At 37.6% G+C, this 15,031-nt stretch overlaps 1 protein-coding gene across 12 annotated transcripts in view; it reads right to left on the minus strand.

The window, feature by feature from the left end:
* LOC138064414 (synphilin-1-like) overlaps positions 1-15,031 on the minus strand; it is a 112,815-nt gene that overhangs the window by 41,498 nt on the left and 56,286 nt on the right. For 9 of the 12 annotated variants that reach the window (XM_068926926.1, XM_068926932.1, XM_068926925.1 and 6 more), the window contains 2 exons: positions 5,587-5,689; positions 1,183-1,255 (listed from right to left, as the gene is read on the minus strand). In XM_068926926.1, the coding sequence (XP_068783027.1) occupies positions 1,183-1,255; positions 5,587-5,643 (130 nt within the window). In that variant the 5' untranslated portion in view covers positions 5,644-5,689. Of the gene's footprint in view, positions 1-1,182; positions 1,256-5,586; positions 5,690-5,816; positions 5,997-10,013; positions 10,230-15,031 lie in introns of those variants that run through there. The other 3 variants (XM_068926936.1, XM_068926931.1, XM_068926930.1) reach the window with 3 other exon arrangements.

Genomic DNA, 15,031 nt, shown 5'->3' on the forward strand with positions numbered 1-15,031 from the left:
ACGAGGAAGAGAGAGTGAGAGAGCATGATAGAGAAAGAGTGCAGGCAAGGGCAACAGCAAGCAAGAAAGAGAGAGAGAAAAAAAATATCAGGGGTCCTCTCCCTTTCCACTTCTTCTCTGCCTCTCTGCTTGCAACAGGTAGCACTGTGTGAGCAATCACTGCCTGCCCCTGTGCACGCACTAACATTCTGAATATATACGTTAAGGAAAGCTTCATTTCCCTTTATTCCCCAGGGTAGTGCCATAGGACTGTGATGACTTAGCCTTTAATGATTCTGGCAGAAGTAGCTCTTAGAAGGTTTCAACTTAGTTACAAACCTTGGTAATTTACAGCTCTCTGAAAGGAAATACAGAAATAAAAGTTGCCAAAGTACAGCACAGTTCTTAAAGCCTTCTATCTTCCCACGAATTTCAGGTCTCAGGTTTCTGTTATAAATGTCTTAGATTCAACAACATTAATGAAGTGCAATTAAAGCATCAGATGAAAGCACAATAAACTTTTCATAGCTCAACAAAAAAGTGTCCTTCTCACCAATTCATTTTGGTCCATCAGGAAGAGAAAAACAAAAGAGGATTAATCTGATTTACAGAGTGAAAAACAACACTGAATGCACTTTTTGTCAGTGGGGGGTGGGGGGGAGGCGGGGAAGGTCCCCAGCTGGTTCTCATCTATATGCCATGATTCTTCATTTAGTTTACACTATTAAACTCAAAAACTCTGCTTTAATCTTAACTATTACAGTATGCCTTAGAGTAGATTCTAACATGTAACATCCTTGATACAGTTTCAGACTCTGGCAAAACATCATCCCTCAAACTAGTCGTGGCCATATGGGTAGTAAACGTATCCAACATTTTTTCATTGGCGCCTACATTATTACGTCTTGTCACCAATGGTTTCTCGGGTTTTCAAGTAAATTGTTGCATATACTGTGGCTTGGAGCTGCTGAGATGAAGCCCTACATTTATCTGTATAAAGCCAAATCCTTTTTTGGAACTTTTTTTCCTTCTAATGAACTAACATCTGTTAAAAAAAAAAAAAAAAAGTCTTGTTTCCAGAAAGCTGCACAAAAATGAAAGAAAACAAAACAACAGACCACTGCCAAGAAGCAATCCTTGCCAAGTGGAACACGGTTAAAAGCAGCCTAGAAAATGATGGGTGGACAGAAGTGGGCATCATACCTGATCTGTCTTCATTTTGTGAATCACACCGTCTACATAATTCTGGGATGGTCTTGAGAGAAGTTATGGAATACTGAAAGAAAGGCAAAAACATATATGAAGTAATTCATTTAAAGAGGTAAGAAGTAAGACTTTTTAAGTGGTTCCTAACGTCGTGGTCATAGCCTAGATTTACCAAGCTGAGGGTACTTCTGTCAGTCTGATGCTATTCTCAAGCAGCACAAAAGAAATCAGGTGGCATTTGCCTGTACAACCAACCGTGTCCTACCGCAAAAGACACCAAACAGATTTTCAGAGCTTATGGCAAAGTACCTCCCCACCTCACATTTCTCTCTCCTGTAGATTACCATTGACCAAGTCACAAATATCCTTTATATGGCCATTCTCTTCATAGGATGTACAGACACATCAAAGGTGAAAATAACTCTAAAATCAATGGCTTTGCACATATACAAGTATTAAAAACAGTATTTGGAAACTAAAACAGAAAAAAAGCATTTAGGATTAGCACAACTGAAAAATTTTAAATAATATATAAACACCATATGGTTTCAAAGAAGTAGATATTTGTAGCCGGTGCGCTATTGACCAGTGAAGCAAAACAACTATACATAAAAACATCAGCTTTCCACACAAAAAAATAAATGGTCATACATTGTTCTGGCTTTTTGTTGACAGTTCATTATTTCAAGTTTAATTTGCTTCTAACAAATGGTTGGCAACCTACTTCAAAATAATATAATGTAAACCTCATCTGATCAATTGCAGAAGTAATTTACTTCTCTGATGCAAGTAAATTTAAGAAAGACTGTTAATCAATGGATCACAGTTACTTAATATTCAGCCTCAAGAATTTCCAATGCCTTTTTTCCTCTTTGATAGCCTGATTCAGAGAGGAATTGAGAAAACTCAGTTATGACAGTAAAAATCTCTCATAAGCATTCCCAGTATCAAACGTTTAATTTATTAATTAAAATGCATAGCAGCACTCCACAGAACTACCCCCATTAAATACGGGGCTGAATATAAGGCTGTGACTGCTCCAAGATCTGACAGCCTAAGGCAACAAGCAGCAAAAGAAGAGAGAGGGGAGAAAGATGCTACTAAATACAAATTAATACAAGTTAAACACACACATGCACAAACACCATGTGCTTTGCTTCACTGTACTTATTGTTTAATAAAGATTGAGCTGTTAAGCTATACATCTTGCCATTTCAGCACAACAATTCAGAAGGCAATGCTGAACTGGTCTAGCAAGATGCTTAGGAGAATCCAAGGAACATGTCTCCAAGGAATATGGTAGCTTCATAAGACCAGCTGGTGCAGTTTAAACTGTTACACAGTCTGTAATTCAATTAGAATTAGGCCTTTTGTACTCCATTGCTGTGTGTTTTGTCAGGCACCCTCAAAAGCAGAGAGCCATTATTCTTTCTGTCTTTTTTTCTAGACTTTCCTGGAAGAATAAATCTTTCTGCTTCAATATTGCATTAAAATGTATTCAGTTACCACCTCCACCACCAACAAAAATCTATTAAATAAGTTATACATTTGATTGTACATTTTAATCATACTGATTTGATTTTATTAACAGATTTCCTCCTACTCACCTCTGTCCTCAAAAAGACCTTTGTACATTTACATTCCTGCCATCTGTATTTTGTGGTCAAGACAGAGAACTGGCTTTCAGTTGAGACAGTATAAAGATGCCAGGAAGCAACTGAAATGCCTCTTTAAAATGGACCTTTCCCAACCATATGCACAATCCATTGCTAGCTCTTCCCTCTGTAATTACTTTCTCTCATACTCCAGCTCCAGTTCAGAACTATTACTAATGATTGTTAGCTTTTCTTCAAGCCGAAATTTCAAGTTTGCTAGGGGTATCACATAGTGACAGCAAAAGAGGTAGAGATCACAACTCATCACTGGGAAACTGTTTTGGTCTCATTGCCATTAAAATAGCCTTTTCATTTAATTATTTTCCACTTTTCACTCAATAATCTTAAATTATTTTTACTTACAAAATTAAACTCTAATCCTCCAAAGCGATGTTTATGCTATTTAGTCCCATTAGAGAAAGAGTAACCATTTCAACAAAGAGTTGAGGGCCATGCCCCAAGGCATGAGTGACAGTGTGAGATAAGCACATCAGATTGCTTTGTTAGTCAACGCATACTCTGCTTTCTGCTACTTTATAAAAATATTTTGTGGTTTACGGTGGAATTCAGTAACAGAATTAAGAGTTTCTTATGAGGCTAATGCTTATAATAGCATTTTGATTGTTGTTTGGGGTTTGGGTTATTTGCTTTTGTTTCTGTTGGTGGGTTTGTTTTTAAAGCATGCCTCCAATCTGACAGTGAATTTCAGTAAACCCCTTGGGAACTTTGCAGGGTGGAAGAACAGTAATAACAGCAAACAATAGACAAGCAATAGTAACAAGTATCTGATGCAAATGCAGATAATTCTGGTTTTCTTCAATAGACAATATCATTTCAGGGGAGAACTGAACCTCTCTCCTCAAACACAATATTGCTAGTCATGTAAACAGGACTACAGAATTTGAATAAATAAAAACGTCAACCTTTTAAATTTTACATAGTTCTCAGATTTTAACACACAGAACACATTTAACACAACATAACGCATGATAAAGAAAATATAAATCTCTAGCAAAGCCACTCTACGCAGTTCCAACTAAGTGCAAGATGCACTTGTATCCCAGAAATACCAGAATCTTACAATTACGTCCAGTCCTGCACTGGCATCCCAGAGCCAAGCATCAGGGCTAAGATAGTGGCTTTCTACCGCATGTACTTTTTACAAGTATATCATGATAGCAGTCTTCTTGCTGCCATTATTTCTAGTCAGTACATTTTTGCAATGGATTAGAACCAGAAGGCTATCCGGAACAATTTAAATTGCCAACACCAATGCTGTGCAGCTACTCTTTCCCCAGCTGCCTAATAGTAAAACGCGGAGGTCAGGTATCTGTATAGTACATACACTAAGAAATGAGTATGGTACTTGAACCAGGAATTCCCTTTTTAGTGTTGCTTCTGGCAACAAATCTTTGTCCTTCTCCCTGTTAAAGGGGGAGAGAAAAAACCGCTACCTCTATAATTTGTGCTCGTTTTTAATTCAAGGTACAGCATCGCATCAGAGAACAGCCTGTTAAAAGGCAGTCTGAGTCATTCAGTGGAAAAGTGAGTAACCTAACCCACCAGCATGCAGCAACAGTCACAATGGGAGAGACATGGAGAGGTTACATCTATTATGTTTTATAGTTTTACAAAATTAAGTGTAGAAACAGATACCAAGACCCGATCTACCATATAACAGCGATAAAAAGAAAGTTGCCTGGAATAAGGTATCCTCTCAGGATTGGCTCACTGTCTGGTAGTATCTCGGGCATTTGCCCTACTCTGCTTTCATAAAAAAAAAATCAATGTTACAAGAAGTAAAAATGAAATCCTCTCCAAAAGGAATCCGTCTGCAAATAAAGCATCTGGAATGTTTTAAAATGAATCAAGAGTCCCAAACGCTAAAGGGAAAACAAGGCCCTTTGTTTAAAACATATATATATAATATATGTGATATACATAAAGAATGTCGGGGGAGAAAGGGCTATAGTGTCTTTGATGGTAAATGAGACCTGAAAATTGAATTAATAAATTCTGATAATGGTGGTGACATATTAGCAAGTCTGTTAAAAATAAAGCAGAACCATTGGCAGAAGTATTATTAAGAGTAAGGGAATATACTGTATTAGTGCTTCCTATAAGAAACACTAGCTACTAACCTAGAAGAGCAGTATTTTTGCTTGCAATTACAGTTACAGTTATTCTAGGCGTAACACTATGATCACTGCTGTCTCTGAATTCCTGAAAGTCCTTCTGCCTCTTGCTGCACTCGACAGTGTCACAAGTAGCTACATCACATCTATTTAGAAAACCTTGCTGGACTTGGAGATGGCTGCTGTGGGAAAGGGCAGAGTAACAAATCATACGAAGGGGAAGCAGTTCTGAGGTGAGAGAGGCAGGAAGTTTCTTACTATGGGAGCTCTTTACGATTGAAAAAGAAACAGGCAAACTATCATTTTGGTGAATATGGCTTTAGCGAGCACCCATTCAAGACAATGGAGTACATAAGCAATCCAGAAATAATACTGATTTATTAATTTGATTTGCAAATAACTAACTAAAGTAGAGGGCTCAAGTTCTTCCAAGGTCACGAGAAACTTCCCTTACAAGATAACTTATTTTTATTCTGGATTCAAACTATTTTAACTTTCCCATATATGAGGTAAAAAGAAATCTGGCTTTCAGTAAGTGTTGCTTGTTGTATCATGACCAAGATACCTAAGACTGTCTCAATTTGAATAAATAAAATAAGACTTGGACTTACCGATATATCATCACTAAAATCTATTTCATCCAAGTCAAGGTATTCAGGGGCTTCCATTATTCTTCTGTGGACATTTTGGGTGCGTCAGAACAGTAGTAAAGACCTAATCAAGGAAACAGAAAAGGATTATCTACTAAAGAGTCAAAAATACGCAGAAATGTTTAACAGAGTTACTATAATATCGAAAACACTTAACTTACATAGCAAAGTCTTTCACAGCTTTATCTTACCTTAAAAGCTAAACATGATTTGTCTCCTATAACCTGCATACCTGAAGAAGCCATTCCAATTACTAGGGGAAGATAGCTATGTAGCAATTACACTGGAGGTCATAAAGACTTGATCCTGCATCACTCAGTCCTCCCATAAATTTAACATAGGTGCGAACGTTAAGCTATTGAGCACCCTCATCTCTCACCGACTTGCAGCCATAGATGTAATAACGATGTACCTTCTCCTAAGGATGCTATTATTTTACTGGCCTGAATGCAGCAACTTGTGTTACCAAAGTTTCTGTTACTATAGTTCAGGAAGACAGAGAGGAACAGAGAAGCATGCTGAGCACAGGAAGTAAAATCCTATCGCATCTTATCTCCACTTCTCCATGCAATCAGACTAACATGTGACGCAGAACATCCTCGAGTGGGAAGACGACAGTGCTTTACAGATGGATGATTTCTCTCTCCTCAGTCTGCAACAGTACCTCGTCCAAAATAATAAGCAAGGATAAAGCAGAAGTATATCTATGTACACTCATTCTCAGGACTCTTCATCATTTCCTCACAGCAAGGGGAAAAAGAAGAGAAAATTCTACATAGGAAGAAAGCAAGAACTTTGATTAGAAAATTCAATATAGAGTTCTGAATAAGTCGGAGCTTAAACAATTCAGAAGATCAAGGACAATAAAACATTCACAACTTTCTTAATCTTAATCAGAATAAAGACAAGTATAACAGAAGCGAACGTCGAAAAGGAAGCTATTTTAAAGGTGGCTGATAAAGAAAGGTGATAACGTATTTTTAAATGATGAGAGACACGACAGAAGTATTATTAGGGAAGCAAATGAATCCTCCTTTTACTTGACTATAATAAAAGGAAACGCCTGCAGGAAAAAAAAATACATATATATATACACACCAGCTCCACTTTATTCATATGACAACTGGCAAGAAATATGTTTATGAATAATAAAAATTCAGCTGTGCTGGTCTAAACAAAATCGTTGTATGAATCACTGATATGTGGTCAAAAATGCCCTAACATAAGGGTTTTGAAGAAAATACTTTTCTGCAGGTGTTATATTCATTGGCAGACAAAACCTCAATCATTAATCTCCTTCATACCACCCCCCCAACCACAAAGCTAGTCTTAAGACAGCTGCTCTTGAAAAGCTATTAAAAGAACTGAGAAGCACGCTCACAGTTTTAAGCTGCAAAAGCTGGAAAAATCGAGTTTTTATTTCTCATCAAATTACTGAAGATAAAGGATTGTTCAGTACCATTTTCTCTTTAAATGAAAAAAACATGGGTTTTCTTTAATGTATTGGGCTATTTCCCCTCCTTGAAACATAAGGAGTAGCTGGGGAGGAAGGCAGTGTGTAAGAACAATCTCACCTACCTATTTTCGGCTCTCACTGTGGTTGCGAGATTTGAGCGAAGCAGAGGGAAGGGAGGTGGCTACAGAAAAGGAGGGGTGGGGAACCACTGTAAAGCCTTCACTCCAACTTTATATGAGAAAACAGAAGTGGTTATAATGTGAACCTAATTAGAAACTGTTCATTTTGAACAATCCCCAAATACTAAGTTTATTCTTCGGGGAGACCACTCAAATCAAGACAAAATCCTTGCAGTGAAAGGAATCAGCTGTTGTGCTCTATGAACAGAAACATAAAATTTCTGTATATTTTAAGCTTCATGCTTTAACAGGCTGCACTGGGCTGACATTATAGCTTACTCGTGGTAAAATGCTCTGTCGCTCATACCATCACAACACTAACAGCTAAGTTGCTTTTGCAAGCACAAGACCCAGAAAAAAAAAAAAAAAAAAAAAAAGAGTTCTGCTTTGCTAGTATCTATATGTGTATCCACTCCGTGTTGATCACACAAAACCTCTCCTCGCTTGTCAACTACTGGGTAGTGAGCAACTTAAGAGCTGAGACAGATTTTGCAGCGCAACTAAAATCTTCTTTGTACTACAGATGAGCAGATCAGGGCAAGGGAATGGGGTGAGACAACTGGTATAACGCAAGACCGCGAGGACATGCTTAATGGTATTTGCAGAGCACCGTACACATCTCCCTAAAACCCAGCCAAGTTTATCTTCCAGAGAGCAGGGAGAAATAGGAAATGAGACTTTGATGTGTCGAGTAATAGCCTTGCAAGCTGCTTGAAGCGGAAAGTGAAGGCATGATCTTTGAACAGAGGCTAACCCGAGGACACAGAAGATGTATGCAAGAGTGACTAGGCTGGAGAAACAGGCAGGAAAAAAAGAATGCACTGCAGGTTATTTTATTCCCCTGGGGGTAATTTTATCACCATTAAAGTAACCAGTGGGCTTCTAGAGAACTTGTGCAAGGAAGACTTCAGAAATCTCTTAGCCATGATCATTGTCATCGCCAATATAAAATTTCAGTATCAGTAAAAGCGACAGAGTAGGGGAATGGTTTGAAAAAGACTATTTTTCAGAAGTCGCTTGTCCACTAGTTAAAAAAATGTAATTGTATAAGTTAGTACAATCAAATAACAACTGCACTTACAGGGAACTGAAACTTAAAAATGAACTGAATGTATGCCCTTCTGTCCAGAACTACCTAGAAACGTCACTCCTTCAAAAAAGAATGACCTCAGCAACAACTGCGATAAGAGAAAGAACTTCATTCTCATTTTAGGGATGTGATCATCTGCATTACAGCAAGAGGTTCAGAGATCCATAACTTCAGATCCCAGTTGTTTTAAGTAATATTTAAGATTTGTCATTTTAGACTTCTGTGTGTCTCCTATTGTCAGAATGGAGACGATTTTCACCAGACAGTATTTTGTGGGAGAATGGCTTTAAGTTCACTTTCACACTGCTGTCTCACGTCTTCAGAAAGTGAAGATGCAGTATTATCCAATGCACTAAAACATTTCGGGTCACATACCCTCTGCAAAAAGTAAGCATGTTTGTCAAAACATGCTCTCACAATAAGCAATTTGGGCAGTTCTCATTTTTTCTGTCTCTGCCACCCCTTAAAAAAAAAACAAAAAAACACACACACACAGATCTTAGGATAATGCTCTACTTGAGTTAGGTTCTATAGCTTCCCAATCTTGCTAAATGTCCTCCATAGATGTGAACGCTAGCTGCCAGTTTATCACTGTGACTATTGATACAACCTCAAACTAAGTAGGTTTCAGAAGTAAAATAAATGCCAACCGCATACGTGCTGTCTTACACGAATTACAGGATTGCAGAATCCACCCTTACCATTCCACAAGGTGGTACAAAGATGAGGTTAAGAATGAGAATTAAAATACAAAAGTTTAAAGGTAAAAGACATCTATAGACCATATGGGCCATGTCGCATACAAATAGCTCAAAAACCAACCAGAACAGCTTCACTGAGTTTGAGTTTTTAACTTGGAATTTTAACTGGAATTTAACTGGAAAGGAAGCATAGCTTAAATAAGAGAAAAAAAGTGACTATTCCTGGTTACCACACATTTCAAGTTTTCAGAACAAAAATATTTCATCCTTTCAAATCTAATTTGTAGTTCTAAATTGAAAGATGAAAATACACTTTTTTTATACCCCCTAATACTTTTCAACTTTAAATGAGCTAATCATTGAGTTTTATTACCTAAATAAATAGAAACACAATAAACACTCTCTCTGAAGGTATAGAGACAGCTACTGTGGTCAAAAGTTGTTTCACACTTTAACATTAAATTCTGATTGCAGGTGCTTAGCCAGCAATGTCCACCACTTAAAACGTTCATTTTTCCTTAAAACTTCAGCAGGTGGCATAGCCTAGTTAATTTCTTCTGCTAATTTAAATATAATAAATGGAGGGTTCAGCATAAGTTTGCCATATTTCAAAAACAGTTTCCTCCCTCCCCCCACCCCCGCCAAAATCCAGTGTGCTTAAAAGAATCTTTGTGATTCTTTGCTTAAATAAAGGCTGCTTGCAAACTGAAATTCTTGTAATGAATGCATTGTCTCTGTGACTTTTTCAGGGAACATGAAGAGGGAACCTGGCAAAAAGTTCCAGCAGTAAATGCGCAAAAGATTTGCTACTGTCTTCATCCTTTGAGGATGAAAGTGAACAGAACTCTCTCTCATTTTCCTGCTGCTTAGCCTGAAGTCAGGAGACGGCAAAATAGTCATCAGTAGCTGACTTATGTTAATTAAAAGTACGGTAGAAGGAGGAAATGCTCTATAGAACTTACACTTCTGCAACAATTTCCCCACTGAATGAGAATATTTCCCCTTAGCTGTTATATTTGCATTATTTTCCATCAGTTGGTGCTGCTGAGTATGCGAGAAGCCACAGAAGCAAGAAAATTGTGCATCCATCAGTGGCTGGCTGAAGGACGGCATTTCACCTGGAGATGCACAGAATTCCTCATGACAGTACTGCAACATCTCCTCCTTCTAAACAGCATCTGAAAGACCATGTGAAACACGATGGCTAAAATTCTGAAGAGAAAAATGGTCACATAAACACATTTTCTTCATGGAAATCTTCTCTTTCTGAAGACAGTCTTCAATTATGTGTAAAGAAAGGGTAAAAGACTCCTGCATTCTGCTCCCTAAAATAAGCTTTTCAGTCTTTTCTTGATGTGGTGAAACTGGACAACACCTCAGAGAACAAGCAGTATGACCAAAAAAGATTCCCCATGACTATACTTGGAGTTTTATTCAGGAGGTGCATTTCTTGATACAATTTAACATAGTAAAACTATGCTATATATAATGCAAACCATATGGTAAGGATAGTACTCAGAGCTGGGATTATTTTGAGAGCTTTGCAATGGCTGAATCCAGCATATCACCAGAGGAATAAACAAACTGAACAGCATTCACAAGCACATCAGGAGCAAACTGGTCAAATTCAAAATAAAAGTAATTGCAATTAAAATTGCAACTGCTAACCATGGATGACAAGAGATGAGCAGCTTGTTTCCAACATGAACACAGATTCAAATACAGATTTTTTTCTCTAAAATGCTAGTAGAAACTTCTGATATTTAACTAATCAAAGCTAGATGTTAAATATTCTGTAAAATTTTCATCCAGAAAAACGTATTTCCTGTCTGGCAATTCAGCCTGCCGAGAGAGATGTACACACACATATATTTACACAGGTAAAAGAAATCCTGTCTGCTCATAGAACTCAAAGCTGAAAAGAGAACATCCCATAATACTTCATCCATATGTATTCAAGAAAAAGCGTTTGTATTGCTTCATGATACATTTCCATTAGGAAATCATGAAGAAATCATCCAACTACAAATTACCACACAGAGATGTGGTAATAGCAGCACTGGTATAATAGTATCCTACGGATGTTATATTGTAACAGATACTAAACAATGATTAGATTGTAAAACAAAGCAAAACAAAAGAAATCTTCTTTCTTTTTAAACATGAGCTCTGTTTTTCCAAAACATAGCATTTCCTTTGCTACCATTCTTCCCAGCTAAAACTGATGTCTCTGAACTGAAATCCTGTTATTGACAAATATAAAATACAATTAGATGAATGGAGAAACAAAGAGCAAAGAAAGTAATTCACAGTAAAAGGGAAAAGAAAGCAACAACATACTAGGTACAGGAAACAAGTAAGAATTTCTGCAAAGCAAAAGTCCCCTGTAACCTGATGATGTGCATTACTCACAGGTAAAATACCTTTCACAGGGTTCTTCAAACTAGACCAAGCCTCTGATGTGCCTCAGCACAGCCTTGCAAGCAATCGTGCCAGCAAACCCAAGGGGCTTCTGTGGGGCAGTGCGGAGACGAAGACAACGCGATGTGGGACCAGCGGGAATGCTTTAAGCCAATCCCGCCACTGACCTTGCACTGTGAAGCCAACAGCCATCATTTTAGTTACGCTCATATACTTAAGGCAGCAGAAAGGCCATACAGACAAGCATTTGCTCTTTGTCAATTAACCTGTGTGAATGAACACTGGTATGGCAGGCAGAAAGCAAATAAGCAGCAGGTTCAGTTTCTTGTTCTGCTCGCTCAGTAAAAAGCTGTGGAGTACAAACGCATAACTGGATTGTAGTGACCTATTTGTAACAAAGATGCAGGGAATTCAGTAGCTTCAGAAAGGAGTCTGATCCAGTATCTCAGCCAAGAACTGTCTCAGCGCTGCACAGAAAGGACTGAATCCCTGTACGGGAGCACAAGGAAAATATTTATTGACACCCTCCTCCCCCAAAAAACCCAACAACTCACCACTGGTAATTGAGAATGCATCATTTTAATTATTTATGGATACATAAACAACAGGAACAAATAAAAGATCAATTGTCAATTAAATATATACTTCAGTTGTCACTCTAAAAAAGAGGCTGCCAAATGCCACGTGGGGTATGTTATTTTTGGCATCCCAAAACTACTACACCAAAATATTTGGGGATTTACTTAAACTTTCAATCAAATATAAAGTATATCAGCTGTAAATACCTTTATAGTGGTTGACAAAAGGCCCACACATGTGCAACAGTTAATATTCAAATTTTAAGCTTTAAATCCTGGAATGCCAAGATGGTAGCTTTTAATTATGGAATAACGTTACATTTTACAATTATAGGTCTGAGATATACTTTATATATATATATATACTATATATATATATAATATAATGTAAAATATATTTATAGCCTTTTATTGAGCATCGGATGCTACAGTAGCTCACAGGCAGAAAGGAAAGCCTTTACATCTTTAATTTCGGTATACAATACAAATGAGTATCAAGTAATGCTTGAAACCTGGGAAGTATCTGAGTTCTATTCCGTGACTAACAATAAGAAACACCGAGAGCATAAAACCAAGTTTGTTCAGTTTCAAACAAACAGAACAGTGTAATTTTTCATTATGTTAAATCTATTTAGCACATAGCAGAAAGTTCAACACCCAATTAAAATCCACAATTCAGGAAGGCACATTTTCTGTCAGCAGCTGGAAATAACTGGGACTTTGAATCCAGTTCCTCCATTCCTCCTCATTCCGCACTGTTATAGTTGAGTTCTATCAAAAACGTATTTGGTCTTGTAACCCTATTTGCTATGCAGTGTAAGGAAAGTACTCTAATGTATTCAGGACTGCTACCATACTTAGGAAATAGTGAAGATGCACTACTGATGTATGCAAGACAGCTTGGGCAGTGGGTCCTAACAAAGCCAGTCTGGGCAAAGACGACTTCCTTTCCAGCTGTCATACACCATCTCACTACTTCTCCCTGGTGTTCAGCTGTATGCTGCACCATATTAAAAACTATATGTTCTTTGAGACAGAGATCATATCATCGCTCTGTATTTGTCTGGCTTTTCATACAGCCTGTGTCCTTGTCTATGAACAGAGCTCCATGTTACAAGAGCAATCCAATTAAACAATAAACATGACGCAAATAGGCAGCAACAGTCTTTGGAAAAGGTCGTTTTGGAAGCTTTGCAGAAGACATGCAACAACTGAAAAATCTTTATTCATCGAATACAGGTGGTACCTCTAGAGGCCATAAATGCAGAACAAAAGGAGACAGCACCAAAAGCATAGAACGCTTGCTTGCAGCTCCATCTTTATGTCACGTGCACGAACAATAATTTTCCTACTATACCTACGTGTACAAGCCCTAGCTTCTCATTTATATTTACATTCTCTTTATTAACTCTAAGAGGGAAATTACTTGGGTTTAATCAATACATATTCAAACAGATGCCTCGAGACTGTAAAGTGAGACACTGCAGCTCAAACTGAACTTCGTTGGCTACTGAAGCATTCAGTTCTAGCTTCGTGCATTCAAACAAGATGACAACCTGACATCCTGTGACACTGTTTTGACACTAATAAGTCATAGAAGGGTTTGTGATACTCTAATGCAGCCTGCAGCACACTGTTCAACCAATTTTGTTACCTTCTAGGGCTCCCATAGTGTTTTTTCTAATTATGTGAAATAACATTGTTTCTATTACTTGTCCCATTCAATGTCTGGATTTTCTCTCACTCACTGAGCACCTCTTTTGTACTAGTTTGTTTTATTTACTTTTCTTCCTTTTATGTAAGCCAAGAAAAATATATCATGCAAAGGAAATTATCTGCCCAGTCAACTTTAAAATATCTCCTCTTTCCCATTGAGCTTCCCCCTTTTTATTTTTGTATTTTAAAAAGCAGAGATGAATTTGAAATAACGATTTATTGTAAAAAAAAATGAAGTTAACAGTGAGACTGAAAAAAGATATGATTTATTTCTGGGAAGGAATGAATTCTGAGACTGGGATTACCTTATCCGTTATCACGTTTATTCAGAAGTTTCCCTGAGTTCAAAAGTTCACAGCAGCAATTTGTAATAGTATGGTACTTCTGAAGCAAGTCAAAGTAAAAGCGCTGCTTTTAATCAGCACGCAAGTACTACACAAGTTACACTGATAGGACAGGAGGAGGGAATGCAACAAAGCCCAATGGTGTTCCAACAACAAAAAGATGCTAGTTTTAAAAACTAACTGCAGAAAAACCCTGTATTATGGGCAAACAGAAACAATCTATGCACAGCCCTGGAAAGACGCAAATACAGAGCCCGATTCTGTGCCTACTGAAGTCAATACACATTCAAAATTGGTTTTAAATGAGAATAAATGTAACTGTTTCCAGCTAAACAGAGATACACCTCTCCCAGCCATCTACCTAGGCCTCAAGATTGCAGATTTATCCAACCTTGACCGTAAGGCAACTTGCGTTCAGACTCTATGGAGTCTTAGGAGAGATTATTTAAAGAAGTCATGTGGAGGTAAGTAATACTGTGTAGTTCACTTGCTTTACCTTCTACCCTCATGAACTCCACAGAAAATTCATCGTAGCTTGAGTTAACATCAAGCATTTTTAACAATTACAATGATAGATGATATGCAGTCTGTAAGTAACCTGTATGTCAGAAGCCACAGAGCGAGGACGAAGCGTGCTCATTAGGAGTCGGTCTTCTAGTGCGTTTTTAGCACCCTGAATAGAATTCCACATAATTCAGTTATTCCAAAAGCAAAGTATAACTCAAAGGATGACATCGAGCTCCACCAAAGTACATGAAAGCTTTGCCATTAATCCTTGTGTGGCTAAGACTTTACTCACCTGGGGAGCATGTGGCTGTTAGGAGGTACTTCCCTACAGTCTCTTCTGCTTCCTTTTCTAAATATTATTCCGTTTAGTGCTCTCATGAACGAGCATTACTTCTAATACTAGAAGAGACTAAT

Source organism: Struthio camelus, chromosome Z (assembly GCF_040807025.1).
Source record: "Struthio camelus isolate bStrCam1 chromosome Z, bStrCam1.hap1, whole genome shotgun sequence".
Lineage (NCBI taxonomy): Eukaryota > Metazoa > Chordata > Aves > Struthioniformes > Struthionidae > Struthio > Struthio camelus.